General features: G+C 63.6%; 3 protein-coding genes across 4 annotated transcripts; 1 reads left to right on the plus strand and 2 right to left on the minus strand.

Moving 5' to 3' along the window:
* Window positions 1–104: 104 nt before the first annotated feature.
* MAP3K12 (mitogen-activated protein kinase kinase kinase 12) lies at window positions 105–6,319 on the minus strand. Of its 2 annotated transcripts, XM_056120006.1 has the most exons (14): window positions 6,153–6,319; window positions 5,845–6,053; window positions 5,364–5,547; window positions 5,046–5,237; window positions 4,634–4,792; window positions 4,352–4,510; window positions 3,301–3,409; window positions 2,892–3,001; window positions 2,695–2,811; window positions 2,485–2,622; window positions 1,726–2,347; window positions 1,533–1,603; window positions 1,168–1,441; window positions 105–827 (listed from the first exon to the last, which is right to left on the minus strand). In XM_056120006.1, the coding sequence occupies exons 1-14, from the start codon at window positions 6,287–6,289 to the stop codon at window positions 732–734; spliced, it is 2,577 nt and encodes an 858-aa protein (XP_055975981.1). In that variant the 5' UTR covers window positions 6,290–6,319; the 3' UTR covers window positions 105–731. The 2 variants fall into 2 exon arrangements, with proteins under 2 accessions (XP_055975981.1, XP_055975980.1); XM_056120005.1 differs by having other exon boundaries at window positions 5,845–6,319.
* Window positions 6,320–18,152: 11,833 nt separating this feature from the next.
* Window positions 18,153–22,214, plus strand: TARBP2 (TARBP2 subunit of RISC loading complex). Its single transcript, XM_056120173.1, has 9 exons — window positions 18,153–18,258; window positions 18,436–18,605; window positions 19,740–19,842; window positions 20,289–20,384; window positions 20,863–20,935; window positions 21,083–21,200; window positions 21,337–21,464; window positions 21,646–21,847; window positions 21,923–22,214. The coding sequence occupies exons 1-9, from the start codon at window positions 18,206–18,208 to the stop codon at window positions 22,078–22,080; spliced, it is 1,101 nt and encodes a 366-aa protein (XP_055976148.1). The 5' UTR covers window positions 18,153–18,205; the 3' UTR covers window positions 22,081–22,214.
* Window positions 22,215–22,652: 438 nt separating this feature from the next.
* NPFF (neuropeptide FF-amide peptide precursor) lies at window positions 22,653–23,233 on the minus strand. Its single transcript, XM_056120001.1, has 3 exons — window positions 23,117–23,233; window positions 22,856–22,977; window positions 22,653–22,770 (listed from the first exon to the last, which is right to left on the minus strand). The coding sequence occupies exons 1-3, from the start codon at window positions 23,231–23,233 to the stop codon at window positions 22,653–22,655; spliced, it is 357 nt and encodes a 118-aa protein (XP_055975976.1).
* Window positions 23,234–27,798: the final 4,565 nt, after the last annotated feature.

The raw sequence follows: 27,798 nt of genomic DNA on the forward strand, positions 1-27,798 counted from the left end.
CATTTCATCGGAAAAGCATAGCACCCCGAGTCCTTCTCTTGCAGCCTCAGGCGCTCACTTACCCTTGCACACTACGCATTCAGCCAACAAGAACACCCTCAAGATGGGCCTGCATGGAGTGGTTATATTTCAAAGGTTTTTTCACAGGGGTTACAATATGACAAGACCCACCCCAGTCAGGCACCAGGATCTTAGAAAGCAGGGACTCGCACCCCGGTTCTTCAGCCTGAGCCAGACACATGCGTTCACAATCTCCTCGCCTCCCCCCGCCCCCAAGCCAGAACTTGGCAGAGAAATGGAGGTACAAAGAAATGAGTTACGTTTGCCACCTGAGAAACCTCAGAGGGGAGGGCCCAGCTTTAGCCTCCCAAGTGCAAAATATGTAAACAGAAAACCAAAAAAAGTGCAGTCTAAGTGGCTCCCTTCCCTGTTCCCCCGGTCTTTGGGGGCGCGGGGTGGGGGGGAGCACAGAGGAACTCGAGGCAAGTCTCTTTCCTAGTTGGTGGACGTGGTGGGAGAAACAGGAAGGGGCCCGTCGGCCCTGACCCGCAGCAAGAGGGCAGGGGCCCCTCATTTTCACAGCTGTCAGTGTCCCTGGAGTTCGCCGGGGGACTTCTGCAGGGGTCAGTCTTGAGCCTGACTCGCTGGGACAGCCCCGTCTTATCTGATTATGTGGCGCATATATATCATCCATATAAATATTTCTCTATGTACAGGGATGAGATTGGCTTTCAAGGAGGGAGGGAGGCGGGGGGCTGCGAGGCTTCGCCGCTGTTGTTGTCCAGTTCAGTGCTATCACAGTCTGAGTCCTCAGAATTGGGGGGGCCCTGGGAAGAAGGACAGAAACCAGCGGGTCAGTTGGAGGTCTTTTTGGTGGGCCTACAAGTGCTTAAGAACGTCGCTGCCTTAAGATCGCAGCTGCCAGACGCCAACTCCTAGTTTTGGCATCCCACCTCCAGACCGATTGCCGAAGTTAGAAGGCTGCCCACGGCCACGCCTCCCCAGACACGCCCGATCTCCTCTTCATTCTGTTATTAGTGTTTGTCTAGAGGCCCCGGGTGGCGCCCTCTGCATCCTCGCTAGCCCGGAGGTCAGACACCGGCTTGCTTTTACTGCTCCAAACTGACAAGGAACTGTCCTGTCTGAGGGCTGGTTTGGAAGACTCACCTGCTTCCCTCTGAGTCGGTCCTGACTGGGGAGCGGTGAGGAGCTGGGGCCAGGGCCCGGCGCCACCTCGGAAGCAGAGGGGTCTAATGGAATTTCTGAGCCCTGGGAATACATGTCGTCGGACTTCTCGTCTGGCCGCTCGTCGGTGTTGGTGCTGCCGACTTCGGGCGTGCCGCTGGGGGAGGGCTCGCTGGCCGTGCCTTCCTCTCCGTCCGAGGGGTTCTCGGAGCTGAAGGTGGACTGTGACTGGCGCATGTTCAGGCCTTGAGGCCACCTGTGCCGGAGAGAGGAGAGCGAGCCGGTTCGCTTCCACCCCTTCCTGGCCCGGTAAGCGGAAGAAGGCCCGCCCCTCGCGACTGTCCCACCTCTGACTTGGCGTCAGCTCCACTTCACTGTCCACCTCCCCCTCCTCCTCCTCGGAGGAGATGCCGCGTTTCTGTGGGAGAGAGGGAAGCGGGTCAGAAGGGGAAGAGGATCGAGCAGGGACCGAGGGGGGCGAGTTGGACTCGGAGAACAAGGGAAGGCGCGTGCGGGTGCGGGTGCGGGGCTGTACGGTACCTGGCTCCTGGTGACCGCAGCCCTGTAGAGGAGAGCAGCTGGGGTCAAGTGCTGGGAGCCAGCCCGCGGGCCTCCCCTTGCAGCCGGCCCTTCCCTTCCAGTCCCTAGGAGCCCCACACCGTCACCGGGCCCGACAGGTGGAGGCGGCTCTCCTTTGGCTCCGCCAGGTGAATCTGGGCTGGTGGAACCGGGTGCTGAGCCCTCACTCGGGGGGGTGTCGCCCCGGGCCGGGGGTGGCGAGCCGGGGTCCCCGGCTCCCGCGGCCCCCCGGCCCCGCGCTCCCAGGGCCGCCGACAGCAGGTCGGGGGACGAAGAAGACATCTTCCGCAGCAGGAGGTCGTGGTGGAGCCCGCGCAGGGCGGGAGCGCAGGCCTCCCAGGCGGACGGTCCCCCTCCGAGCCCCCCTGGGCTTCCTGGTCCCCCAGGTTCATGGGCTGGCACAGAGGCACGAAGCCCAGGCAGGTCCCCACAGCTGCCCTTGGCGCTGGCCTTGCGGTGGCGGGTCTTGCCACGGCGACTCCGTCCCGGGGATGGGGGTCCCTTGGGACACCCAGGAAGCCCCACCCCACTCAGGGCGGCATCTAGTTTCGGCAGCAGAGACTCTGTCTTGAGGATATCTGGCCTGGCGGGGGGAAGCACAGGGTTGAGGGGGTGAGGCAGCAGCGGAGCCTGACCGGGCCCTGCCATGCACGCGTCTCCCCTCGGTGTACCTCTGGCCCCTGCCCCTAGCGGATGTCCTGGAATTTGAACTGGCCCAACCTTTTACTGTGGGGCGACAGCTTTTGTGGGACGTTCCGCTTCTTGATGAGCTTCTCCATGGTGTTCCCGTGTAGCAGGCCGCGGGAAGGGTGTGGCTTCAACAGGCCCGGGCACCTCCGCTCCAAGGCTTGCTCCCTCCTAAGGACAGAGCCCCAGGTGGGCTTGCGCGGTCAGCGAGGGCGGGGGCCAGGCCCCAGGCAAGCGTCCTACCTGAGCAGCTCCCGCTCCTTCAGCTCCAGCTGCAGCATGAGGGCGTTGAGCTCCATGTACAGACTGTTGGCTCGCTCCAGCTTCCGCTCGTAGTGCTCCCTGATGTCCAAGGCGTGCCTGGAACGAGCGGGCGGACTCAGAAGGGAGCGCCCTGGCGCCATCCCAGCCGGGAAGCCCGGCCCCTTCCCGGGACAGACCTGAGCTCCTCCCTCCTCCTCATCACCAGCTCCTCCTCGAGGCGGTGCAGGCAGGTGCCCTCGGACTTGATTTTCTCGAAGTGCAGCTTCACCTCTTCCCGCCACTCTGCCTGGGGGCGTGGGGGAGATCGGCCGCGCTGGTTAGACGCGCACCGGGGGCCACACGGCCGCACGCCGTGGCGCTGAGGGGGGAAGGGGCCCAGGGCAGAAGAGCTCCGGACAGACTGGAGCGTGTGCTCTGCGTTCTGCCAACTCGGGTGCTGTCCCCTGCGCAGCCTGGTACCCTGGGCGTCAGGGCGAGGCCCAAGACAAGTTGCTCGGGGCCCAATCGACCGCCTCCCTCCCCCGCAAAGGGTGTCGTGATCTCTGCGGAGAGCCCACGGGTGTTCTCTTCCTTCCCACAACCCACCTGGGACTTGAAATAGGTCTCCTGGGGTGTGGAGAGCACGTCGGCCGAGGCAATGTCCAGATGCAGCAGGATCTGCCGGAATGACGGACGGTTTCGTGGTTTGCTATTCCTGGAAGGGGTGGAGTTTGGGGGAGGAAGTTTCGGAGTCGGGTGAGCGGGGAGTGCCGACTCCCTAGCTTGTGTCCTACAACCCCAGTCTAGAACAGGCGTCTGAGAAGACACAGTTAAGATCTGGGACGGGACTGGGGAGATTGTGCAGCCAGCCCACCCTCATTCAGTACCCAGTGGGCCTCGGGGGCTGCCAAGAGTGATCTCGGTCAAGACCAAGGCCTCCCACTTGCGGCCACTCACACGAAATGACACTCATCACTTGGTATCAACTCCTGCTCTCAAGAAGTCCCTTTCAGTCCTCATTGAGCGTGTTTGTGTTCTGTGTCTTGGTGCTTGGAAAGGAAACTCGGGGCCTCAACACGTGTCAGAAAAGTGATGCCCCCAACATTTCGCGGGGTGGTAGATCATTTGTCTTGCATGTGTGGATTCTATGACAGGGACCACGAGTGTCTGGCCTTCCTTCAGGTTTGAGGTTCCAAGCAAGTGCGTGTGCGTGTGCGTATGCGTGGGGGGATGTCTCTGAATAGTGTTCACAGGCTGGAGACCGTGAGATGCCAGGGATTGCTTCATGCCAAGCACGTGCCTGAGCCATCTCTCTAAGCCTCCCTTCCTTTTTCACTCAGGATTCATTTTTGTTCAGAGGTCTGGATCTGGTGGCCCTCTTCAGATTACTGGCCTGAAAATACAATGACTTGTATTTTTTTTTTGGGGGGGGGGTTGGGCCACACAGAGGTGCTCCCTGGGAGCCTGCTGCATGCAAGGCAAACATGTTCCTCACTGTGCTGTCTAGAATTCCGAGGGCTTGTGTGCCCAGACGGGAGACTGCTCCCTCCACCTGCTCAGGATTCTGGGCCTGGGTGCCTGGGTCCAAGGTGTTGGCTGTCACCCACACCGCCCACCTGCCTCTGCCCCTTTGCCTCCCAGTCCGGGGCATCCTTACCAGCATTGGCGAAGCAGGATTTTGAAGCCATCCGGGCAGCTGGAGGGCACAGGCAGATGGAGGCTGTTGCTTCCCACGCCCCAGATGATGGCAGAAGAATCGACATCTTTGTAGGGGATCTCGCCAGTCAACAGCTCCCACAGCACAACACCAAATGACCTGGGGGCGGAGGGGGAGGCTTACTGGTCGGAATTCCTTCCGCTGATGCCTCGCCCACAACTCCCACCCCCATCCTCCCGGTACTGGTTGCCGCCAATTCTCGGTTTTCCGCTTGGGCCTCACCAGATGTCCACCTTCTCGGACACTGGCTCATTGCGGATCACTTCTGGGGCCATCCAGGCCACTGTCCCTGCAAAGGACATCTTGGTGCTCTTGTCGCTCAGCTCCTTGGACGTGCCAAAATCCGAGATCTTCACCACATCGTCGTACGTGATCAGCATGCTGGTGGAGAACGGAGTCAGCCGGGGTCCAGGCCGCCCCCGTGCACCTCATCTAGCTGCAGCCAGTCGGCCTGTCTGAAATCGCGGGGGCACCCAGAGTAGACTTCTACGCCCCTCCCCAAACAGGGCTACCACTTGGGCCGGGTTCTTCCTGCCCACGGGCGTAACGGTCTAAAGGCCAGAAGAGGCCGTGCCGACGCGGGTGTCCTACAGGAGTCCATGCACGTCAGGCTGCTTCCTGCTGGCTTACTCACTTGGGGGATTTGAGGTCTCTATGGATAATCTTGTGGAGGTGCAGGTAGTTCATGCCACCGGCGATGCCCATGGACCAGTCAACCAGCAAGGAAGGGGTGACAGGGCGGCCCGCCCGCAGTACCTCATACAGCTGGCCCTGGGCGCAGAACTCCATAAGGATGCAGTAGCAGGGAGCCTGGGTGCACACACCCCTGGGGATCAGAAACAGTCGTGAAGGCCCCAGCCAGTTCGGCAGGACACTCGCCCTCGTTTACACCTTGGGCCTCGCCTCTAGGAGGGCTTGGGTATACGCGCCCGCCCCCTGCCCCGGACCTCACTTGAAGGTGATGATGTTGGGGTGCTTCAGCTTTCGCAGGTGCTTGATGTCCGTCTCCTTCAGGTCTCGGACTTTCTTCACAGCTACCTCCTCGCCGTGGAAGCGCCCGAGGAAGACGGCACCCTGGGCCCCTGAGCCCACCCACTGCAGGTCCAGGATCTCCTCAAAGGGGACCTCCCAGAGGTCTGCGGACAGGAGAAAAGGGGCCGGAGGCCTCCGAGTCAGAGCTTGGCGGTGGCCAGGTCCGGGGGAAGCAAGCATCGGGTTGGATACCCAGAGGCAGAAAAAGCGGCGGGCGGGAACAGGGATGGAAATGAGCACCATGTCAGCAGGAAAGCAGGGAGTCGGCTGTGACAGGGGGTCAGGGGCTGGCGCTGAGCTCTCGGAAAAGTCGCCGGGTGGCTTGGGGATTGTTTCCCTCGGACCGGGGAGATGGTCAGGAGAGGGCCCCCCCCCACCCCCCCGCCCCGGGGATGGCCTACCTTCCTGCTGCTGCTTGTGCTCCGTGGAGTAAGCTTTGCCGATCATGGTCCAGACGGGGCGCAGGCAGCCAAAGAGGCCTTCCAGGAAGCCGCTGCCACTCTGGCACTGCAGCCGCACCTCGTCTGCTCGAACCCTGGGTGCCCGACTGTCGGGGGACCCAGCAGCGCCTCCCGGGCCCCCCGCATCCTGCTCGTGGAGCTGCAGGACACTGTTGGCGAAGGGCTCAGGGGGCGGCTCTCCCCCTGGGGAGGGGCTGGGCCCACCCCCGCCCTGCCCACCGAGGGGCACCACATCTCGAAGTACACACTGGGTAGGTGTTAGGTCCTTCTCAGGGGTGCAGTCGGAAGTGTCTGGGTCCAGCTTGCGCATGGACGCCTCGCTCAGGGTGGACACGAAGCCCCCGAAGGAAGGGGAGGGCGTGCGGGTCTCGTGGAGGCAGGCCATGGCCTCTGGGCCCCTATGGGAACAGGAAGAAAGGCCGTCAAGGTCACGGGCGTACCCGCTCTGGGCGAGCGCCCTAGGGGGAGGAGAGGCTCAGGGAACGAGACTCCCCACAGCAAAGAGCACGGGGGGCCTCGCCCTCGGGTACCAGCTCCTCAGTCTCCCCTGGACCCGCCTTAGGAAACCCGACCGGCTCAGGCTTCCCTCCCGGGCTCCTGTCCGTAATCCGAGTGGGCCTTCCTCAGGTTTACAGGTAACGCCCCCGAGGGTCACTCTCAGACACGCAAAACTGCTCAGCTCGGGTCAAGTCAGCCTCAGACCCAAGGATCAGTAACGCGCTGGGTCCCTTGTCCCTTTAAGGTGACTTTTTCACCCCAAATGTGTCTCTTCCACCCGAGGCGACACCACACATCCTGTAAGGCCCGCTCGGCCACACGTGCGCTGTCTCGCAGGGTCAGGCGCGGCATAACGCCCTCTCCCGCAGGAGCGTGGACATTCTCAGGCCACTGACGCGTGCGGCTGACACTCCTGGGCCTCCTGCTCCAGGTCACTATGGAGTCGGCGCCTTTGGGAACCTCGGCCTCCGGGGAGATGCCTAACCCTTAGGTTCATTCAGAACTGAAGGCTCCTATCTGGGCCTTGTCTCAGGGGCCCCAAGTCTCCGAGATGACTGAAGGCCATGACCATCGCACAGTTCCACCATTGCCCTCTCCACAGTTTGGGGAAAGACCAAACCATTCGGGGGCTGGAGCAATAGCACCGCAGGGAGGGCGTTTGCCTTGCACGCGGCCGCCCCGGGTTCGATTCCCAGCATCCCATACGGTCCCCCGAGCACCGCCAGGAGTGAGTTCTGAGTGCAAAGCCAGGAGTAACCCCTGAGTATCACCAGCTGTGACCCCAAAAAGCAGAGAAAGACCAAACCATTCAATGGGGAAGTTGTCAGCTGTGTGGTAAACTGGCTCACTTAGGGTTCTCATCAGACCACCTGCTCCCTCAGGGGTCCCCCTCACTGCTTAAACTGGCCAAGTCACTGAATCTGGGGGTCCCGAAAAATATGGCTAGGTAGAAGTTCCCTGAATGTGCAAAGACCAAGTGGAAAAGTTTGGGAGGCTCCGGACTGAAGAAAGCTCCGTCGCCAGAATCCCAAACCAAGACCACTTTCCAGATAACGCATTCGGAATCTATTTCAGAGCTACTTGCTACTTACAAAGCAACCATTAAAAAAAAAAAAAAAACTGTGCCCAGGCCGCAGTGATCAAGTGCATTGGGGCAGGCGTTGGCCTTGGGGTTCGATCCCTGGCATCCCATATGCCGCCTCCCCGCCCCCCAACACCACCAGTAGGAACTCCTGAGTGCAGAGCAAGAAAGACCAAAATCTGGTACCCTAGGGGCTGGAGCGATAGTGCAGTGGGTGAGGTGCCTGCCTGGCACATGGCTGACGGGTTCGATTCCTGATCTCCCATATGGCCCCTCAAGCACCATAAATCCTGAGTATTGATGCATGTGGCCCCGAAATAACAACTCTGAACTAACCAACCGTCCTCCCACTCCCACCCCCACCCCCAAAAGGGAGAAAACCCAAAACCTGGAATCCTAAAGCCTGGGAGAATGAGAACAGGGTGGAAAGTGCTTGTCTTGCATGCGGCAGACTGAAGTTCAGTTCCCAGAACCCGATAGAGTTCCCCAAGCCCTGAGCACAGCTGGTCTGGCCCACACCACCCCCATCCCCAAACCCCCAAAGGAATCCTTGTCTCAATTTTTTCACCTGTACAGGGGCAACGAGCTACCACTCAGGCACATTGAGTTCTTCAATTTATAGCCAAGTTGGCCAGAAATGGACACCAGGACTCATCCTGGTCTCCCATTTCCCTCCATATCCAGTTACTGTGTCCTGAGCAGTGAGGATCCCAAAACGGCCATCTCCCAGTTCCTCGTCCTCCTAGGGCCTGCCCGTAGCCGTCTGTACAGAGCCTCGGGAATCTACAGCTATGAAATGTGCAAAGTGATGCAGATAAACACGGATGGCTCCAGTTCTTGTAACAGCCACCGGGGTGTCTTAAAGACTTCTCCAATAGGTGGGCTTAGACTCTCCATACTTATTAGTAAGTGTCTCAAGTGATATTAGGGTCAGTGCATTTGGAAGTCCTGGCAATATTGTTTCTGGGGTTTGCTTTGGGACAACCCCAGGTGGGGTTCTAAAGCTCTTCTGGTTCTGTGCTTGTGGGTCGCTTCCAGAAGTGCTCAGGGGACCATGTGGTGCCAGGGCTGGGGGCCTGGGCCTCCTGCATGTGCTTAGCCCAGTGAGTATCCCCCTGACCCTGAAAATGCCTTCTACTCTAGCCCCCCCCCTTTTTTTGAGACAGTGTGTATGTGTTGGGGGGGTGCACACCCTGCAGTGCTCGGAGGTTACTCCTGGCTCCACACTCAGGAATTGCACCTGATGCTTTGGGTAACATGTTGGATGCTGCGTTTATCAAGCCCCGATCAGCTGCATGCAAGGCAAGCGCCCTACACACTATACTTTCGCTCCAGACCCCACCATATTGTCTCAAAATTCATGCCTCAACAGCTTGCCTGGGGGTCCAGGGCAACTAGCTTCTATTTTCACCTGGGGGGGAAGCCACACCCAGTAGCGCCTGGCAGTAAGGACCAAGTGGCAGTGCTTGAGGGAAGGGCTAATGGTGCCCGGGTACAAACCCAGACCTCCCTTAAAAGCAAAGCACGCGCCCAACCTGTTGGGCTCTCCGGCCCAAAAATGGTCTCCAAGGGGGGCATGATGAAGGGGAAGGGACTTGGGGGCTTGCCTTGCACACAGAGACCCTCAGCTCCATCCCCAGCACTACGATGGTCCCCCAAGCCCGCCCTCTGTGCTTCCAGTGACCCTTACTTGGACCTCAGTGTCCCAGACCCGCCATCAGGAGCTCCAGGCCTCGACAGAGAATTCGCTCGGGAGTGCCCAGTTGCTGGTCCTGGGTCGTGATCGCATGACAGAGACACCTCATCCCTGAAGCCACGCTGCCCTGGTCCAGTGACCTTAATTCCGCTCTGCCCCCCCTGCGGCCTCATCCCCATTGCCGCTGGCATGCAGGCTGGCAGAGCTGAGCCCGACACCTGGTCCTGGTCCTGGTCCTGAACGCCCGAGAGTCACGGCTCTCGATGGCCTGTGGTGTATGCTGGCCTCTGGGACAGCGCACCGTCGCCGTCCTCCGTTGTCATCGACCTGCTCGAGCGGGCCCAGGAGCATGAGACTTGACACTGCGCTTGGCATCGCCAATACCTCGCGGGAGCTCGCCGGGCTCCAGCATGCAGGCGAGATGCTCGGTAGCCTGCCGGGCTCTCCGGGAGGGGCGGGGGACTCGAACCCGGGCCAGCCAGGTCCTCCGCCTGCAAGGGGACACCCTGCCCGCCGTGCCGTAGCTCCCGCCCGTTATCGGCACGGAGGCTCGTGAAGGGGGCAACGAGCAAAGCAGGCGTTGCGGAGATCTGACCGGTGTCCAGCACCTGCCGGGGTGGCCTGCTGCGGGGCAGCCTCCAGGCCGGGCTTGCTCGGCCCTAGCCCGCTCCGGCCCTACAAAGCTCCCCTACCGCTCCCGGGACGCGCCTGCCCGTGCCCCTCCACCGCCACGGCGCCCGACTCCGGCTCCCCAAGGGGCGCGTGTCCACGCGGCCCCTCCACGCCAAAGACCCCCCCACATGCACGCCCACCCCGGATCTACCCTTGCAGGGGTCGTCGGCTGCCCGCCCCCACCCACCCGCTTCCCTGCGGAGTCCGAGGCTCCGAGAGCTGTGACCCCGCTCGGCCCCGGCGCCCACGGCGGGGAGGAAGGGGTTACGGCCCGCGCGCCCCCCCCCTTCCCGGCCGTCACGTGGCGCGCGGCCGGGCGCAGCCGTAACCATGACGACGGGCCCGAGGCGGCGCGTGAAGTCACCGGGACCAGATTAGCCCCGGGTCACGTGAGCGGCGGAGGGGCGGGGCTTCGCGCGGGCTCCGCCCACGGCCCGCGCCTCCCCGGACCCACCCCGACCCGGAAGCCCCCAGCCCGCGCCGAGGCCCCGGGACCCCCGCGCACGCGCGCACGCACGCCTTGGCCCGGGGCGCCCGCGCAGGGAGGCCGCGGGGGTCCCGGGGTCGGCGGACCGGACGCAGCGGCGGGGTCGACGCGAGGAGGGTGGGGGTGGGGGTGGGGGAGCGGCCAGGGTCCGACCCCGCCGCCGGGCCCGGGAGGGGTCCCGGACCTCCGCCCGAACCGTTGCCCGCAGGCGGTGCCGCCGCGGCGCGCTCCGGGGCTCCTGCGGGTGCCCTCCCGGGGGGCGCCCGGCTCCGGCTCCGCAGGCTCCTGGGCCCCCGCCGAGGCCGAGAGGAACCCAAGGGCGGCCCGTGACAGCTCGCGGGGCCACCTGGCGGGCCCCAGGGCGCCGCCCGACCTGGAGGGGCGCCCCCCGCCCGGCCCCCTTGCTCCCCGCCTCGCCATCTGCGCCCCCTGCCCTCAGCTGCCGGGGGCTGTGCCGGGGCCCGGGCCCAGCTGGTCCTCGGCGGCCCCGGCTCCATCCATTAGGCAGGGTCACGGCAGAAGGGCGCTGTCCGTCACCCAGCGTCTTGCCACATGCCTGCCAGGCAGAGGGCATCCCTCCCCCGGAGGACAAGGTTCCTGGAGCACCCCAGGGGGCCAGGGCAGTTCGGCTGGCTCAGCCGCTGAATTGCCCGCAAAGGGTAATTGCCTAGCCCCGCTCAGGCAGCTGCAGACGCAGAGAGGGGGCAGGGGGGCCCGACTCATTCGGCCTGCGTCCTCCAGCCTGGATGCCAGAGGCCCGGAGCCCAAGAAGCCCCTGGATTCCCTCTAACAGCAGCATCTTGGGGCCTTGCCGCGTGGGGCTGTGGGTGCGGGCTCCAACCATGCACAAGGAACAGCCCTGAGACCCTGGCCCTGGAGCCCACCCGACCTGGCCGCTCCTCCTGACCACCTGGCCCCAGGCTTTGTTTCTGCTGTTTCTGCCTGGCTTCGTGGCCCAGCTGGCAGTGCTCAGGGCCGACTCCTGGGTCTGCACGCAGGAGTTATTCCTGGCGGTGCTTGGGGGGCCGTGTAGGATGCCGGCGCCTGAACCCGGGTCTGCTGTGTGCCGAGACAAGCACCCTACCTGCTCCAGCCCCTTGGTTGCAGAATCAACTCACAGAAGCCACAGCCTTCTCCGGAGCCCTTCTGAGAAGCTCTGCCCTTCCCTGAGAACTCGGGTTAACTGCAGTCATACCCTGAGACCCCTGGCTGCCCTCACTTCTTCCGATAGGAAGGGGCGATTCTGGATTTGAGCGTAACCTCCATGTTTCATTTTAGAGGAGGGGGCGCATACACAGTAGAGCTGTGCTTAGGGGCTACTCCCAGCTTGGTGCTCCTGCATGCCCAGCATGTGCTGAGCCCTTAGAGCCAGCTCCTCCTGCCCTTCCAGGGGGGTGGGGCGCTGGCGGCTGGCAGCCTGAGCACAGGGCTGACCTCCAGGCTTTGTCTTCCGGGGGAGCTGGGTTCTTCCTCTGTGGGTCCGGGGGAGGCCACCTTTCTACCGGGAGAAGCGACTGGCCTCCAACCCTGTACCCGCCCGGGCCAGATCGCCCTTGCAGGTTCCTGTGGAAGCAGGCCACGGCGGCTGTGCAGGAACGCCCAGCCAGTCCTCTCCCAGATCTCTGGCCGCCCCACGAGCCTGCCTCTCCACCTCTACTGCGTTCGCGTCCCAGCCGCATCCCCTGGTGACGGGGGACCTGATCGCCCTCGCAGGTCGAGACGGATCCGGAGAGAGGAGCAAGGCACTGTGGGCCAGGGGGAATCTCCTACTCAGCATCTCCGAGGGACCTAGAAGTTCCGGGTATGGAACAAAGAGCTTCGAGCCGGCTCACCGTCGAACCGGCTGGGCTACTCGGTACCAAAGTGTCCCTGTTTTTAGGCACGTGGAGTACAGGTGTGTTTACCTGTGTTCTTCCTGTGCCTTAGCTATATTTTCTAACACTTCAGCAATAAATCTGAATGATTTTCTTTTAAAATAGGAAAATAAGGGGCTGGAGCAAGAGGCCAGTGGCTAGGGCACTTGCCATACACAGGGCAACCTGGGCTTGATTCCTGGCATCACAGATGGTCCCCCGAGCCCCGCCAAGAGTGATCCCTGAGAGCAAGAGTCAGGAGTAAGTCTCGAACACCACTGGGTTTGACCCAAAAACCAAAGGGAAAAAAGAATAACATGAAATAATCGGGGAGAGAGATAGTACAGGGGTAAGGCCTTTGCTGTGCAAGCAGCAGGCCTGGACTTGACACATGTGACCCCGAGTCCCGCCAGGACTGATTCTTCTTCTATTTTTTTTTTTTTTTTTGGCTTTTAGGGTCACACCCGGCGATGCTCAGGGGTTCCTCCCACCTCTGCACTCAGGAATCATTCCTGGCGGTGCTCGGGGGACCCTATGGGATGCTGGGAATCGAACCCGGGTTGGACGCATGGAAGACAAACGCCCTGCCTCCTCTGCTATTCCTGCAGCCCCCACCAGGACTGATTCTTGAGTGCACAGCGAGTAATGCCCCTCGAGCACTGCAGGATGTGGCCCCCAACGAAAAATATATAAATAAAGAAACACGGGCTGGGGAGACAGCTCAGCAGAGGAGTACCTGTCTTGCATGTACGAATCGCCAAGTTCAATCCCTGGCACTGCCCCCCTTCCCCAAAAAACAGTAGAAAGAGTGAGGAGGGGCCAGAAAGATAGTGTAGCAGGTAGGAAGGAAGCTTGTCCAAGTTCGTGGCTGACCTAGGTTTGAACCCCAGCACCCCATACGGTTCTGAACCCTGCAAAGCATGATCCCTAAGAGTCAGGCATAAACCCTGAGCACTGCCAGATGTGGCCCCAACACCCCCAAAGATCCCCTCTCCAAAAAGCGAAAATGTGGGGCTGGAGCAATAGCACAGCGGGGAGGGCGTTTGCCTTGCACACACACGGCCGACCCAGGTTCGATTCCCAGCATCCCATAGGGTCCCCGAGCACCGCCAGGGGTAATTCCTGAGTGGAGAGCCAGGAGTAACCCCTGTGCATCGCCGGGTGTAACCCAAAAAGAAAAAAAAAGTGAAAATTTATTTAAGGGGCTGGAGTGCATAATTTGCATGCAGAAGCCCCACGTTCAATCCCTGGCACCACTGGGAATGACCTGAACACCAAGCTAGGAGCACTGCCCCCTGAGCATCACTGGGTATGACCTAGAAACCAAAAAAAAAAAAAGCGAAACAAAACAAACTTTTAAATTAAAAAATAAATAAAAATGACCGATTGTCCGTTTCTGCCACGAAATTCCCCAGTTCTTTTCTATCCAGCGACAGAAGTCTGTTACATTTGCGTATGAGCACAGGCCCGGAGCAGAGAGGCCTGGTTCAAGTCTTAAGCTTATGCAGTGGGAGAAATGAAAAAAGGAGGTCATTTGTGAGGTTAATGGAAACCACTGGACTTTCAGTGGAGTTCGCATTGCGCAGACCATGTACAGATACTGAACTATGATACAATTTGATGCTACAAATCTATGTTACCCCAATTAATTTTTTTTGAACTTGTAAGCTCTTTGCCAAATACTGATTTGGTTTTTACTTCCAAAATTACTTCGTGAAGTTTCTAAAGCAGAGATGATGATGACAGCGCTACCTCTGAGACCTCTTACGAAGGACTGAGATCATCCAAATGCAGTTTTGGGCTCGGTCGCTGGCATACCAGAAGCTCCCTACAAACAGTGCCACATGGTGAGCTGTCAGTGTCATCCCCTTCCTTCCTTCCTTCCTTCCTTCCTTCCTTCCTTCCTTCCCTCCCTCCCTCCCTCCCTCCCTCCCTCTTCCTTCTCTGCTAAGCCAAGGGGACTTAGGAGGATACAGGGGGAAAGAGCCCAAGGCCCCGGGCTCTGCGCTCTGCCACAGAGCTGCCCCCTCATTCTCCTTCCTGTAGCCACACATGACCTAGTACTGGGAGCAAACCAGACAGAGCCTGGGTCCAGCCCCTTCTGAGCCCCAGCTGGACCTCCTACAGGGATGGCCGCCTAGTCCCTTCTCCCAAGGGCTGCGACTGAGTCAGGCGCCATCAGGCAGGTCCAGGGGCATGAGCACCGGAATTGAGGGTCTTCTTCCCGACAAAGCCGATTACCACTAGCATAATCTGTTCCCTGGGTTCAGTGGGGCCATCACCCTTGGGGAAGGGCTGGGACCCAGCAGGTGGCTTTTGTTTTTCCTTTTTGGGTCACACCGGGCTTTGCACAGGGGTTAGTCCTGGAGGTGCTCAGGGGACCACATGGGATGCTGGGAATCGAACCTGGGTCGGCCGCGTGGGAGGCAAATGCCCTCCCCGCTGTGCTATGGCTCCAGCCCCAGCAGGTGGCTTTTAGAGGATTTCTGCTCCCCTCAGTGGCGAGGTCACCTCGGAAATCCTGAGAGACTTTCAACTTTGTGCCACCTCTGTCCATAACTGGGTTTCATTACGGGATGATTACTGGTGCTTTTCTTTCCTATTTGTTGTTTTTGGGATCACACCGGTGATGCTTAGGGGTAACTCCTGTCTCTGCACTCAAGAATTACTCCTGGGAAGACCCATTTGGGACGGCAGCAATCCAATCCGGTCGGCCACATGCCAGGCAGGTGCCGTGGCCACTCCACTACTCTCTGGCCCCACTCACTGCTGCAGTTCTACGCATCTCAGGGCATGGGACCACAAGGGTCTCCCCAACACCACATCAGTCCTTGCTGCAAGTGAAGGAACGAGCGGCAACTTGTCTTTTTTTCACACTTAAGTGTGGATGGCTGGAAGCAGGCCCCGAAGCTCAAAGGAACCTCAGCTTCTGGACAGGAAGGCCCAAGGCGCACTCGGACCCTCTCCCTCTAGAAAGTCTACTGGTCGCCCTCACACCTACGGATCCTTCGGCGAGAATCAGCCCCCTCAATCGTGGGTCCGTCCTGAGATTGGGAAGGGAAATGGCGATTAGAGGAAGCCTGATTCCCCAGCGGGCAGACCCCACCTCCGAAGACCACCTCTCTCCTCCCAACCCGCCAGGTAGGGGAGCCCGAAGGTGGGAATCTCGCTCACTTCTAAAGGACACGCCATCACTTCCTTTCACTGCCTACCAAGCATCTGACCCCTTCCCTCCCCTCAGCCAAGAGTTTCAACTCTCACAAGGATTCTTGCTTGTTTTTAAGGCAAGGAGAAGTTTCAGGAGTGTAAGGGGGGGAAGGAAGGCGGTTCCGAATGGGCCTGAGCTGAGGAAATGGATGAAGGGGTCCGAGGAGAAGAGGAAGAGCCACCTCTGAATGGGGGAGGGGAGGAAGGGAAGCAACAGCTGGAGGTGAAGGCCGCAGCTGGAGGGGACAGGGCCCGGGAGCGTGCAGAGAAGGGGGCTCACTGCAGGGGCGTCGGGGTGAGGGGCGGGCACTCGCCCAGGGATGCACGAACGCAGCTCCGAAGGCCTCGTCCTTCCTCTGCTCGCAACGGGAGCGCCTCCACCTGCCGCCCGCTGGCGGGCACGAGTGGAGTGGGAGGCGAGCAGGCTGTCCTGCCCGGCTGCCCCCGCCGGGCTCCCACCTCCACCCCCGCGGGCCCTTCGCCTCCGAGCCGGGCTGCGGCGTCTGGCCGCTCCTTCCTCCAATCTCCGCGGCGTCGGGTCCAGGTCCCCGGGAATCGGTCCCCACCGCCCCAGCATCCCCACGGCCCGCCAGCATCCTGGTCCTCCGTCCGCGCACCCGCCAGCATCCCGGCCCTCCAGCATCCCCGCGGCCCGCCAGCATCCTCAGGGCCCTTCAGCATCCCGGTCCTCCGTCCGCGCGCCCGCCAGCACCCTCAGGGCCCTTCAGCATCCCCGCGACCCGCCAGCATCCTGGTCCTCCATCCGCGCGCCCGCCAGCATCCCGGCCCGCCAGCATCCCCGCGGCCCGCCAGCATCCCCGCGGCCTGCCAGCATCCTGGTCCTCCGTCCGCGCGCCCAGCATCCCCGCGGCCCGCCAGCATCCTGGTCCTCCGTCCGCGCGCCCAGCATCCCCGCGGCCCGCCAGCATCCTGGCCCTCCGTCCGCGCGCCCGCCAGCATCCCGGCCCTCCAGCATCCCCGCGGCCCGCCAGCATCCTGGTCCTCCGTCCGCGCGCCCAGCATCCCCGCGGCCCGCCAGCATCCTGGCCCTCCGTCCGCGCGCCCGCCAGCATCCCGGCCCTCCAGCATCCCCGCGGCCTGCCAGCATCCTGGTCCTCCGTCCGCGCGCCCAGCATCCCCGCGGCCCTCCAGCATCCCCGCGGCCCGCCAGCATCCTGGTCCTCCGTCCGCGCGCCCGCCAGCATCCCCGGCCCCGGCCCGTGCCTGCCCCCTCCCCCCGAACTCGGTCCGGCTCTCACCTCGGGGGCTCGGCGGCCGAGCACAAAGGCGGCGGTGCTGCTGCGGCTCGGCTCGGCTCGGCTCGGCTGCTGCTCCCGCCGCCCCCCGCCCCGCTGCCCTCCGCCGGACTCGGGCGGCGGCCGGGCGCCCTGGGCCGAGCCCCGGCTCTCTCCCCGCCCCCCGCCCCGAGCCCCGTCCCCACGCAGCTCCGACGCCCGCTCCAGCCAGGCCCCCGCCCCGGCCCCCCGGGACGGACACGCCCTGAGCGGAGGATGCTGCGCGGAGCCGCCGGCCTCTTAAAGGAGCCCCGCCGCCAGCCGGCGCGCCGCGGGCCAGCCGGGCCGCCGGGCCTCGCTTCCCCGCCGGGCCTCCGCCCGCCCCGCCCGGACCCCCGGCGGGACCCCCGCCCCGCCGCCTCCCCCGCCGGTCGCGCTCCAGCTCCCCCGCGCGGGGCCCGCTCGGCTCCACGCCCCTCGGGCCCCTCCCCCTCGTGCTCCGGGCGACCCCCCGTGACCCCGCAGCATCCCGGGACCCCACACCGCCCCGCTCGCGGCTCCGAGCCGGCCCTCGCTGCCCTGGCCCAGCCTCGGACACTCACTAGGCTCGGATGCTTTTCCTGCTCTGTCTCTCCAAGGTCACACTTGGCATCTTTCAGCCCGGGGGCTGTGGGACCTGGGGCGGGGGCACGGAGGTTTCTGGGACCCGGGGCTGTGTGTCTCGGCGGGGGCTCGGCGGGGCTACTCCGGGGGGGCCGGCATCGCCTGCGCTCGCCCTCGGCGGCACGCGCGGGAGGGGATGAGTCACCGCGCCCCGCGTCCTGCGGCTCCCGGGGCTCGGGCGCCCGGGAGGGTGCGGGGAAGCGGGGCCCGCGGGCCGGGGGCAGCCCCGAGGGCGAGGGCGCGGCGCAGGGCCGCGAGACGCCGGCTCGGGGCCGGGGCCGGGCCGAGGACTCGGGGGCACCGGCCGGGTCGGCGCGAAGTTGCCCGAGCGCCCCGAGGGGCGAAGACCTGCGCCCCCGCGCGCCGCCGCGGCCGCCCCCGCCGCCGCAGACAGCGCGGAGCCGGGCCCGACGGCCGCCGCCGCGCTCCTCCGCCAATCACAGCCGCGCCCGGGCGGGAGGCGGGGCTAGGCGAGCGGCGCGGCCAATGGCGGCGCGGCTCGCCGGGCCGTGCCCTCGGGAGCGGCCACGGCGGCCGTAAAGCAGCCCGCGCGCGCGTCCGATTGCGACCGGGGCGGCGCGCGGGCTCCTGGGACTTGTAGTTCCCCGCGCCGCCGCCGCCGCCTCCGGAGCCCGAGGCAGCGCCGCCCGGCCGCCCCCGCCGCGGCCCGCGGGGGGCGCGCGGGCCGCGGCCTCGGAGGCGGCGCCCCCCGGCAGGCGGCCCGCGGGGGCTGGAGGGGCGCGGCGGCCCGCGGGGCGGCGCCGGGCCGGGGCGGGACTGCGAGTCCCGGCATGCCCCGCGGCGGCGCGCCCGGCCGGCGCTCGGGCGCGGGCCCGGGCCCGGCCGGGCGCGGGTGCAGGGGCGCGAGGCGGCTGCAGCACGGCGGCGCCCGCGGGGTCGGAGGCGGGCATGAGCGAGGAGGAGCAGGGCTCCGGCACTCCCACGGGCGGCGGGCTGCCCAGGTGAGCCGCCGCCGCGGGCCCCGGAGGGGTGCCGGCCCCTGCGCTCCTGCGCTCCGCGGGGGGCGGGACCCCGGCCCGGCCGAGGCGGGCCGCGCGCCCCTCTCCGCCCGCACCCCGCCCCCCACCGCGCCGTGGGAGCGGGGCAGCGACGATGAGGGTCTGTGCCCCTCCCCCCAGCCTGGAGCAAATGCTGGCGGCCAACCTGGGCAAGACCCCGATCAGCCTTCTGCAGGAGTATGGGACCCGAATAGGGAAGACGCCGGTGTACGACCTGCTCAAAGCCGAGGGCCAGGCCCACCAGCCCAACTTCACCTTCCGCGTCTCCGTCGGCGAGACCAGCTGCACCGGTGAGCGGCCGGCGAGCCCCTCGCTCGCCCCTCGCGCCCCTCCTGGCCCGGCGGGGGGAGCGCCTCGGGGGGGGCGCCTCCGGGGGTCCAGGCTCTGTTGGGCTTTGTTTTCGGCGTTTGCTCCTGGGGTCACTCCCGGCCATGCACAGGGGTTACTCCCGCTTCATGCGCTCGGGAGTCACCCTCCGGGATGCTGGGACTCGAACCCGGGCCGGCCGCGGGCAAGGCAAACGCCCTCCCCGCTGTGCTATGGCTCCAGCCGCTCTGTTGGGTTTTGATACCAAACTCCTCCCTCACTCCTTTGCTGCCGCGGCCGGTGGGGTCAGCAGAGGGTGACCAGACCCTGCCAGCAGCCACTCAGGCCAAGCATGCCACTCCTGCCTTTTGAGCTGTTTCCTCCCCAAATTCCTAGTTGACTTTTTTTTTTGGGGGGGGGTTACATCTGATGATGCTTAGGGGTTACTTTTTGTTTTCTTTTTGGGTCACACCCGGCCATGCACAGGGGTTCCTCCTGGCTCTGCACTCAGGAATCACTCCTGGCGGTGCTCAGGGGACCCAGTGGGATGCTGGGAATCGAACCCGGGTCGGTCGCGTGCAAGGCGAACGCCCTCCCCGCTGTGCTCTCTCTCCAGTCCCTCAGGGGTCACTCTTGACCCCGCACTCAGAAACGACCCCTCCTGGTGGTGCTCAGGGTCCTGGGAGATGCTGGGGATCGATCCCAGCGAGGCAGACGCCCTCCCTGCTGTGCTACTGCCCTGCTCCCCTCAATCCCCAGTGAACCCGAAGCCTCATTTCACTCCAGTGGTGTAGCCGAGTGCGAGGATCCAGGCAGAATCACTGTCACAGGTGGCAAGGCCATGCTGTGACTTTAGGGCCACTTGTCCTGTTTTCCCAGCTGTCTCTCCTATCGAGAGAAAACAAACGGTGCTTTCTAGGGAGAACAAGACAGGGTCCGTGCACAGGAGCAGTTCTGCCTGGCCTGGCTTGGCTGGGGGTGTTGACGAGGGTTCCGCCAGCCTCAGGCGAGGGGAGGGGGCCCCTGGCCGACTCCCCCTGACGCTGGTGAGACGCCGAGATGCGGGTTCCTCCTTTGACGCCCCGAGATCACCAGTGTTACCGTGACCCCTCTCTCAGGACAGGGCCCCAGCAAGAAAGCGGCCAAGCACAAGGCAGCTGAGGTCGCCCTCAGGCACCTGAGAGGGGGGAACATGCTGGAGCCGGCCCTGGAGGACAGCAGGTGAGGGGGTCGAGCCCCGGAGCCCCCAGACCCTGCGGACACCTGGGCCCCTGCGTCACGCCCTCCGCCTCAGGGGCCTGGCCTGGGACGCTGAGCCTGGGGGCAGCCTGATGGGGCCTCTTCCTCAGTTTCCCCTGGGCCTGAGCACGGCCTCTGCAGGGACCGGACAGTCCCACGGAGGGGCTGTGTGGTAGTGGGTGCCCCGGGGAGGGCGGGGGAGCTGCCGGACATCGCTCGCCGGCATGCCCGCTGCCAGCAGGCTGTTCTTCCAGCTGCCAGTCTTGGTTCTCTTCTGTGTTCCCGTATCTTCTGGGCCAGCAAAGGGCCCCCGGGAGGACTTGCTGGTTGGGCTGCCCTCCTGTCTCTTAGGGGGAGGGCAGGTGAGGGCGGCCTGGCCCCTGGCCCGGCCCTGCGGGGGTGAGTCAAAGGCCCCTTCCCTCGGGAAGTTCTTTTTCTCCCCTAGACTCGACGCTGCCGGAGGACAGCCCCGCGTTTGCTGCGGTGTTGACGGCCACTTCTGCCCCGTCCGTGGCCCTAACCAGGTACCTTGCGTCTCCTGGCTGGTCCTGGGGTGGGAAGGGCCCTGGCTCCCTGCCCCCAGCCCTGGGGCCCAAGATGGTCAGACAGGAGGAACTGGGAGACGGTCAACAAGGTGGAGTAGAGGGGACCAGAGCTGGAAGAGTTGGATCAGTGATACGCTCTTGGGACGGGGCAGTTCACGAAATGGAAACGATGCCTGGGTGACGTTTGCCCTACAAGGGCCTGCACGGCCACCTTCTTCCGAGTAGCCCCGTGAGGGTCCTGCGTTGGAGTCCCACGGGGGTGCTGGGGACCTCGGGACAGCCCCCTCCCACTCTCCTAGCCAGGTGATGGCTGAGTGTTCTGGCAAGTTCCAGAAAGGTTCGATTGGGCCCGGGATCTGGAGGAGGCCTCACTTGGGTGGAGGCGGGGAGGCAGCGGGCGGGCAGCCGAGCCTCAGTGCTGGCCCTGCCTCAGTGCTGGCCCTGGCTCCTCCCTCAGGAGCCCCCCCATGGAGGTGCAGCCGCCCGTGTCCCCCCAGCAGTCCGAATGCAACCCCGTCGGCGCCCTGCAGGTGCGTCCCGCGTCTCCCCTCGGAGGTGGCGCGGGTGGGGCCCTGCCCCGAGGCCTCGCCCAGCCCAGCCCTGGGTTCTGCCTCTGGGCCGGGGCCCAGGCCCCTGGGTGGGAGGGCGGCCTGCCACCCCCTCGTTTCGCCCCCAAGGAGCTGGTGGTGCAGAAGGGCTGGCGGCTGCCTGAGTACACGGTGACCCAGGAGTCCGGGCCGGCCCACCGCAAGGAGTTCACCATGACCTGCCAAGTGGAGCGCTTCGTGGAGATCGGTAACCGGGGAGGGCGCCCTGCCCCGCCCCCAGCCCCCCCCCCCTCGGGCACCGCGGGTCCCAGGCGCCCTTTCTGCCCTCGGGTGGCCCTCGCGCCAGGCCGGGGGGACTCGGAGCCAGGGCCGCCTCTCCGCAGGCAGCGGCACGTCCAAGAAGCTGGCGAAGCGGAACGCGGCGGCCAAGATGCTGCATCGGGTCCACACGGTGCCCCTGGACGCCCGCGAGGGGACGGAGGCCGAGCCCGACGACGACCATTTCTCCCTCGTGAGTGGCCCCTGAGCGCCTGCCCCCCTCGGACCACTTCCTCACGCGCCCCGGCAGCGCCCCTGCCGCGGTTGCTCGGGCCTTGGCTGGACCAGGACGCTGCCGGGGGTGGGGGGACGCTGCCAGGACGCTCCCCCGCGGGACCCGGCCTGCGCCATCGGCGCCCCCTGTCCCTCCGCAGGGCGCGGGCTCCCGGCAGGACGGGCTGCGCAGCCGGGGCCCGGGCTGCACGTGGGACTCCCTGCGGAACTCGGCCGGGGAGAAGATCCTGTCCCTGCGCAGCTGCCCCCTGGGGGCCCTGGGCGCCCTGGGCCCCGCCTGCTGCGGCGTCCTCAGCGAGCTGTCCGAGGAGCAGGCCTTCCACGTCAGCTACATGGACATCGGTACGGCCGGGCGGGGCGGGCGGGGCTGGGGCGCCGCGGTCTCGGCCTCCCCCACGGCGCCTTCTCCCCCTTCAGAGGAGCTGAGTCAGAGCGGGCTCTGCCAGTGCCTGGTGGAGCTGTCCACGCAGCCGGCCACCGTGTGTCACGGCTCCGCAGCCACCAGGGAGGCCGCCCGCGGGGAGGCGGCGCGCCACGCCCTGCAGTACCTGAAGATCATGGCCGGCAGCAAGTGAAGCCCCGGCTGGACTCGCCACGCGCATCCTGGCGCCTCTGCCCGCACGTCGGCCGAGCGCTGGCACCCACGGGGGTGCCGCTCCTACCTCTGGCCCAGACTGTCTGCCGTGCCGGCCACCGGCCCTGGAAGCAGGGCACCAAGAGGCCCCGCCGGCCCGGACCTTCCTTTCCCGGGGGAGGCTGGGTCCCGCCTGCGGGCCCAGAATAAACCTGCTGCACTCGGACTCTGGTTTTGCTTGGGGGGGGAGCGTGGGGAGTGGGGGTGTGTGCGCCGCACCGTCCTCCCGGCTCTGTGCCCAGAGAGCACTCCTGGCCGTGCCCTGGGGACCGTGTGCAGTGCCCAGGACCTACCCGGGGTCGTCTCTGCGAGGCCCCCCGCGCTGGACCATCCCCCTGGCCCCGACCTGCTGCTCCCAGTGGAGCCGCTGGAGTGGAGCGAGCCCTGGGCCATCTGCCCTGCAGGTGGCCTTTCTGGAGGGCGAGGCAGTCTCAGAGGCGGACCACGACTCCCAGAGCCATGCAGCTTTATTGGGGGAGGGGGCGGCAGGCGGGCGGACCGAGGGCCGACGCATCACTTCTTTCCGAAGCGCTGAGGGGCAACCAGGCTCCAGAAGGGCGAGCTGTGCCCCTCGCCGGTGCGGGCACTCAGCCTGTCCTGGCTCCGGGGGCCGCGGGGGGTCCTGCCAAACCTTGGGAGAGAGGCAGCTTCAGCTGGGGTCCTGGGGTCCCTCCCGTCTCGGCCCCCTCTGCCTTCCCGCGCCCTCCCCGACTCACCTCTGGGGCTGGAACAGGAAGGCCGGCGTCCGGCTGGGTCTCTTCAAGGCCTGCAGCAGGAAATGCAAGACGGACCCCAGGGTCTCGGCATCCTGCGGGGGGTGCGGTCCGCTGTCTTCCTCCTGTGGTTCGGGGCATCGGGAGGGAAGGGGCCAAAGGACGTGCTGAGGGGGAGGGAGCGAGCGGCGGGGGGCCAAGGAGCCACCTTGGGGACGGGCAGTCCCAGCATCCCTGCAGCCAAGGCAGGGGTCGCTGACTTACGGGGAGGGTCTGGTCTCCGTCCCAGCTCCCGGCCTCTTGGGTGCCTTCAGAGCCCCCGGCGGGGCCCCAGCCCGTCGCCACCAGCAGCAGCAAGGCGACCGCCCGCCTGGCATCCATGCTGCCCGTCGCCTGCCTGCCTGCCTCCCTCCCTCCGCCGGCGCCTCTTATACCTGTGGTCCCCCGGCCCCCCCCGCGGCCGCCCGAGGGGGCGTCTGGAGCCGGCACCGGAGATGCACGACTCAGTTAGGAGCCACCTGAGATCCCCTCGCAGGGTGCCCCTGGGAGCTCCTGGCTCAGCCCGGAGTTGGAGACTTTATTGGACGCATAAATCCTGTCTCCGGTGCGCGAGGAACCGCATTAATTGCAGCTGCTTTGTCAGAGCCGGGCCCTGGGGGCCTTCGAGAACCCCCGGTCCCTCAACAGGTCGGAGAGCGCCGACTGATCCCCTCTTTCGTGATTTATAGAGCAGGAGCGCAGAGAAACGGGGTCAGGGCCAGGTAGTCAGTCCTGGACAGGGCGGGAGGGGCCGCCGGGGTCAGACAGGAACAGCCTTTGGGGGCTGCAGCGAGGCCTCCCCCGGCTCAGGACCCTGCGACGGACTCGTGCTCAGACACGGAGTCGCCACTCTGAGCCCTGGGCAGGGAACAAGGGGGTGCAGGAGGAGGCTTAAAGGCTCTGCAGCCCCCTGAGAACTCTGTGGGCGGACCCCGGCTTCACCAGCCAGCAGAGCCCCCGAATGGCCTGGGCTGGACCCAGCCTCCTCCGCACTGACGTGGTGCTGCCACCCTGTGGCCACGGTGCCCAACTACACTGCCACGCTGGCCGCTGCTTCTCGGGGACAGGCCCGGTCCCAAGACGTCCCTGAAAATCGGGCTTTCTCTGCCTCCCTCTCCACACCCTGGTCGGCTCACTGCTGGGATCCTGCCTCCAGGAAAAGCAGCCGAGACTCTTCGTGGCGGGTCTTGCCGAGGACGCTGGGGCAGGAGCCGAGACCACCTCAGCATCCTCCCCCCCCCAGGGCCAGGACAGGAAGGGCCTGCGAGTTAGCCTGGGCAAGCTACCTCTCTCAGCCCAGTTGCTTCACCTAAAGCACACTCAAAAGCACCTGCTGGGGCCGGAGACAAGACAGCGGGTAGGGTGCTTGCCTTACACCGGCGGACCTGGGCTCGGTCCCTGGCATCTCATACGGTCCCTTGAGCCCCGCCAGGAGGGACAGAGCAGGACTGAGTCTTGAGGAGAGCTGGGTCCGGCCCCAAAACCAAACATAAATAAAAAGCACTTTCCTTGGGTGAGCACTGCTTGAGACACTTTCCCCAAACCCACAGGATCTGGCAGTGGAGCAGGCGTCCTTAAAGCGTCCCCTGCGGTAGCACGGGGGGTAGGCTGGGTACCCAGCCCTGCCGAACAGCTCATTGAGGAGTGTTACTGAAAGAGGCCTCCAGGCTTTCTGAGCACTGCCTGGGAGAGTCCTGTGGGTGGGTGTGTGTGTGGGGGGAATGTTACCTGTGACCATCCCCGCACAACTCTGTCGGTCTGGTTTTTGCTCTTCAGGTGCTCCGCCTCTCTGCACATCTCACGGCGCCTTCTGTGCCCGAGTCTTCCACGTGTCTGAAGGGTTGGTTCAGTTCTTCCACTGAAGCTTCTCCCTCCTCTCCGGCCCCCGAAGGGCCAGAGACACAGCCCAAAGGGGAAGGCGCTTGCCTTGCACACAGCCGACCTGGGTTCGATGCCTGGCACTGCGTCTCGTCCCGTGCGACTGTCAGAGCCAGGCGTAAGCTCTGAGCCCTGACAGATATGCCGCCTCCCCCAAGAGAAGTACCTAGAAAGCCATCTGTATTTTGTCGAGGGAGATCAGCGCTCTTTTCAAACTGGGTATTCTAGATCTTATTTCTGTGGCCGCAGCCTCAGCAGGGGAACTTCTGGTTTTGTGCGGCAGAACTGGAACCCTGAACCAGTTGTTCGTCACCATTAAGTTTGTGTCATGTGCTTATTGAGACCAGACTATTGGCTGTTTCCAACTCTGCTTCCTGCTGTTTGGGTTGGGGTGGGGGGGTCTTGAGCACACCCAGATGTGCTCAGGGATCACTCCTGGCCGTGCTGGGATTTGTGATAGCACAGCAGGTAGGGCGTTTGCCTTGCATGCAGCCTACCTGGCCGACCCGAGTTCGATTCCTCCGCTCCTCTCGGAGAGCCCGGCAAGCTACCGAGAGTCTCTCGCCCGCACAGCAAAGCCTGGCAAGCTACCTGTGACGTATTCGACATGCTCAAAACAGTAACAAGTCTCACAATGGAGATGTTACTGGGCCTGCTCGAGCAAATCGATGGGATTTGTGATACCAAGAACCAAACCCAGGCCAGCTCTGTGCCAGGCCAGGGCCCTGTCCCCTTGACTGTCTCGCCTCTCTGATCCTTGCCTTTTATCTATTTGTTTTGGTTTTTGGGCCACACAAGACAGAGCTCAGGGCTTACTCCTGGCTGTGCGCTCAGGAGGTCACTCTTAACTGAACTCTGGGGCCCCATGGAGTGTCGGGGATTGAACCCATGTAAGGGAGGAACCTTACCTGCTGTACTATCTCTGACCCATCATTGTTTTTGTTCTGGGGCCACCCCCAGCAGTGCTCAGGACTTCTGGCTGTCTCGGAGATTACTCCTGGAGTTGCTTGCAAGACCCTTATCCTGGTGCTGGAGGTTGAACTGGGCTCAGCTTCCTGCAAGGCAAGCACCTGGGCCCTTGTATTCTCTCTCTCTCTCTGGTTCTCACTGCTTCTTTGTAAGAGGGAGCATGAAGGGCCGGGGAAGAAGCTTCTTTCTGCTGGAAATGTTCCCTGCCCAGCTGTCTATCCTTGCCTGACAAGTACAGAGCAGCAGGTGGGGAGTCACTCCAAGGTGCTCGGGGCTCAGACAACTCAGCGACACTCTCAGTTCTTGTACTTCACTCTGTGCCTTGCGTAAGTGTCCCCAAACCGGGGTTCATCAATAAAATGAGTCAAGGACTCCAGCTCTAGCGATTCCCGTGAACAGTGAATGAGTGTGAAGCACCCAGCATCCTACAGACCCTACAGCAGGTGCTCAGGAAACACTCCCAAGCCCGCCCTATGGCTGGTCCCTCGGAACTCTCTCGGCAGCAGTTACAAGTGGTCTGCTCCTGAGGCTGCAGTCGGAAGGGCTGGCCTAAGTGGGCTACTTTTTTTTTTTTCCTTCTTGGGTCACATCCAGCGATGCTCGGGGGTTATTCCTGGCTCTGCACTCAGGAATTACTCCTGGCAATGCGGCGGGACCATATGGGATGCCCGGGATCGAACCTGGGTTGGCTGCATGCAAGGCCAACGCCCTCCCCGCTGTACTATCGCTCTGGCCCCTCTTGGGCTGATTTATCTTTCTCTGGGCCCCCTTGGGCTCCCCACCTTGGCGCAGTGAAGGCCACTGCCATCCTCACCCTCCTGATGAAACTTGGGTTTCTACTGGTGTCCACTGTACCCGTCACCAGCCAAAAACAGATTGAGGATCGCTTTTCTCCTGCTGAGAACTCTGGGAACCTGCCAAATCCGGGTCAAGTTCTTCAGCCCGGCTCACCATCCTCACTGTGGATGATGATCAACACGGTGAAGACACAGAGGTGAGAAATCAGCAGGGCATTAACGGCCATGATCCGGAGACTCACAAATGAATCTTGGAACCGAGTGGCTCGCCTGGTCCAGAGACATCTGTCCCTGGACCTTGCGCCAGGCTGATTTTACCGGGATGCCTCAAACGGGAGCAGGTGTTGTCCCTCCATCTGCCCCAAGTGAATCCTAGCCATCTCGAACTTCCAGAACCCAATGAAAAGCCCAGGTATGCGGGACCAGTGACTAAAAACTCCAGGCCTCAAAGGATCAGGGCTGGGCCACTCCTCCCCGCCTCCCTGTCCCTTCGGGGTCCTGGCTGTCACGCCCACAAACTGGTGCCAAATTAAACACATTAATGGCCTTGACACAGAGACTCCCAAATGAATTTTGGAACCGATCAGCTTGCTGCAGAGAGGTCTCTGGACCCCAATTATTTAAAATTTTAGAATTCCAGGAGCAGGAGGCCACAAAAGTGGCCACACAACATCTCCTGCTAGTCATAACAAGCAAAACAAAGTAAATTATTTAGCATCTGCCTGTGGCAGGCAAGAGTGAGTGGTGGTGGGAAAATTCGAAATAAAGGTAGCGGGAAGGTGCAATGGTGGTGGGATTGGTGTTGAAATACTGAATGTAATCGATTACTGTGGACAAACTTTATAAAAAGAAAACTCAAAAATTTAAAAAAAAAAGGCACATGTGCTGCTTGTGGCCGCATGGCCAAGCACACATGCCGCCCACGTCTCCCCTCTTGAGATGGGGACTTTCATGCTTTTCTACCTAATGCTGGGGTGTGTGTCGGGGCTCTCTCCGCCCTTGGAGAAGCCCGTGCTCTCTCTTGGACACCTGATCCTACCCTCTCACACTTTCTCTCGCTCCTCCCCTTCAAAACCCTTTAAATAAAATCTGTTTTACTTCAAAGAAGAAAATTTTTTCTTTTTTTTTCTTTTTGGGTCACACCCGGCGATGCACAGGGGTTCCTCCTGGCTCTACGCTCAGGAATTACCCCTGGCAGTGCTCAGGGGACCACATAGGATGCTGGGAATCGAACCCTGGTTGGCCGCGTGCAAGGCAAACACC

This window comes from Sorex fumeus, unplaced genomic scaffold (assembly GCF_029834395.1).
Source record: "Sorex fumeus unplaced genomic scaffold, SorFum_2.1 ptg000042l, whole genome shotgun sequence".
Taxonomy (NCBI): domain Eukaryota; kingdom Metazoa; phylum Chordata; class Mammalia; order Eulipotyphla; family Soricidae; genus Sorex; species Sorex fumeus.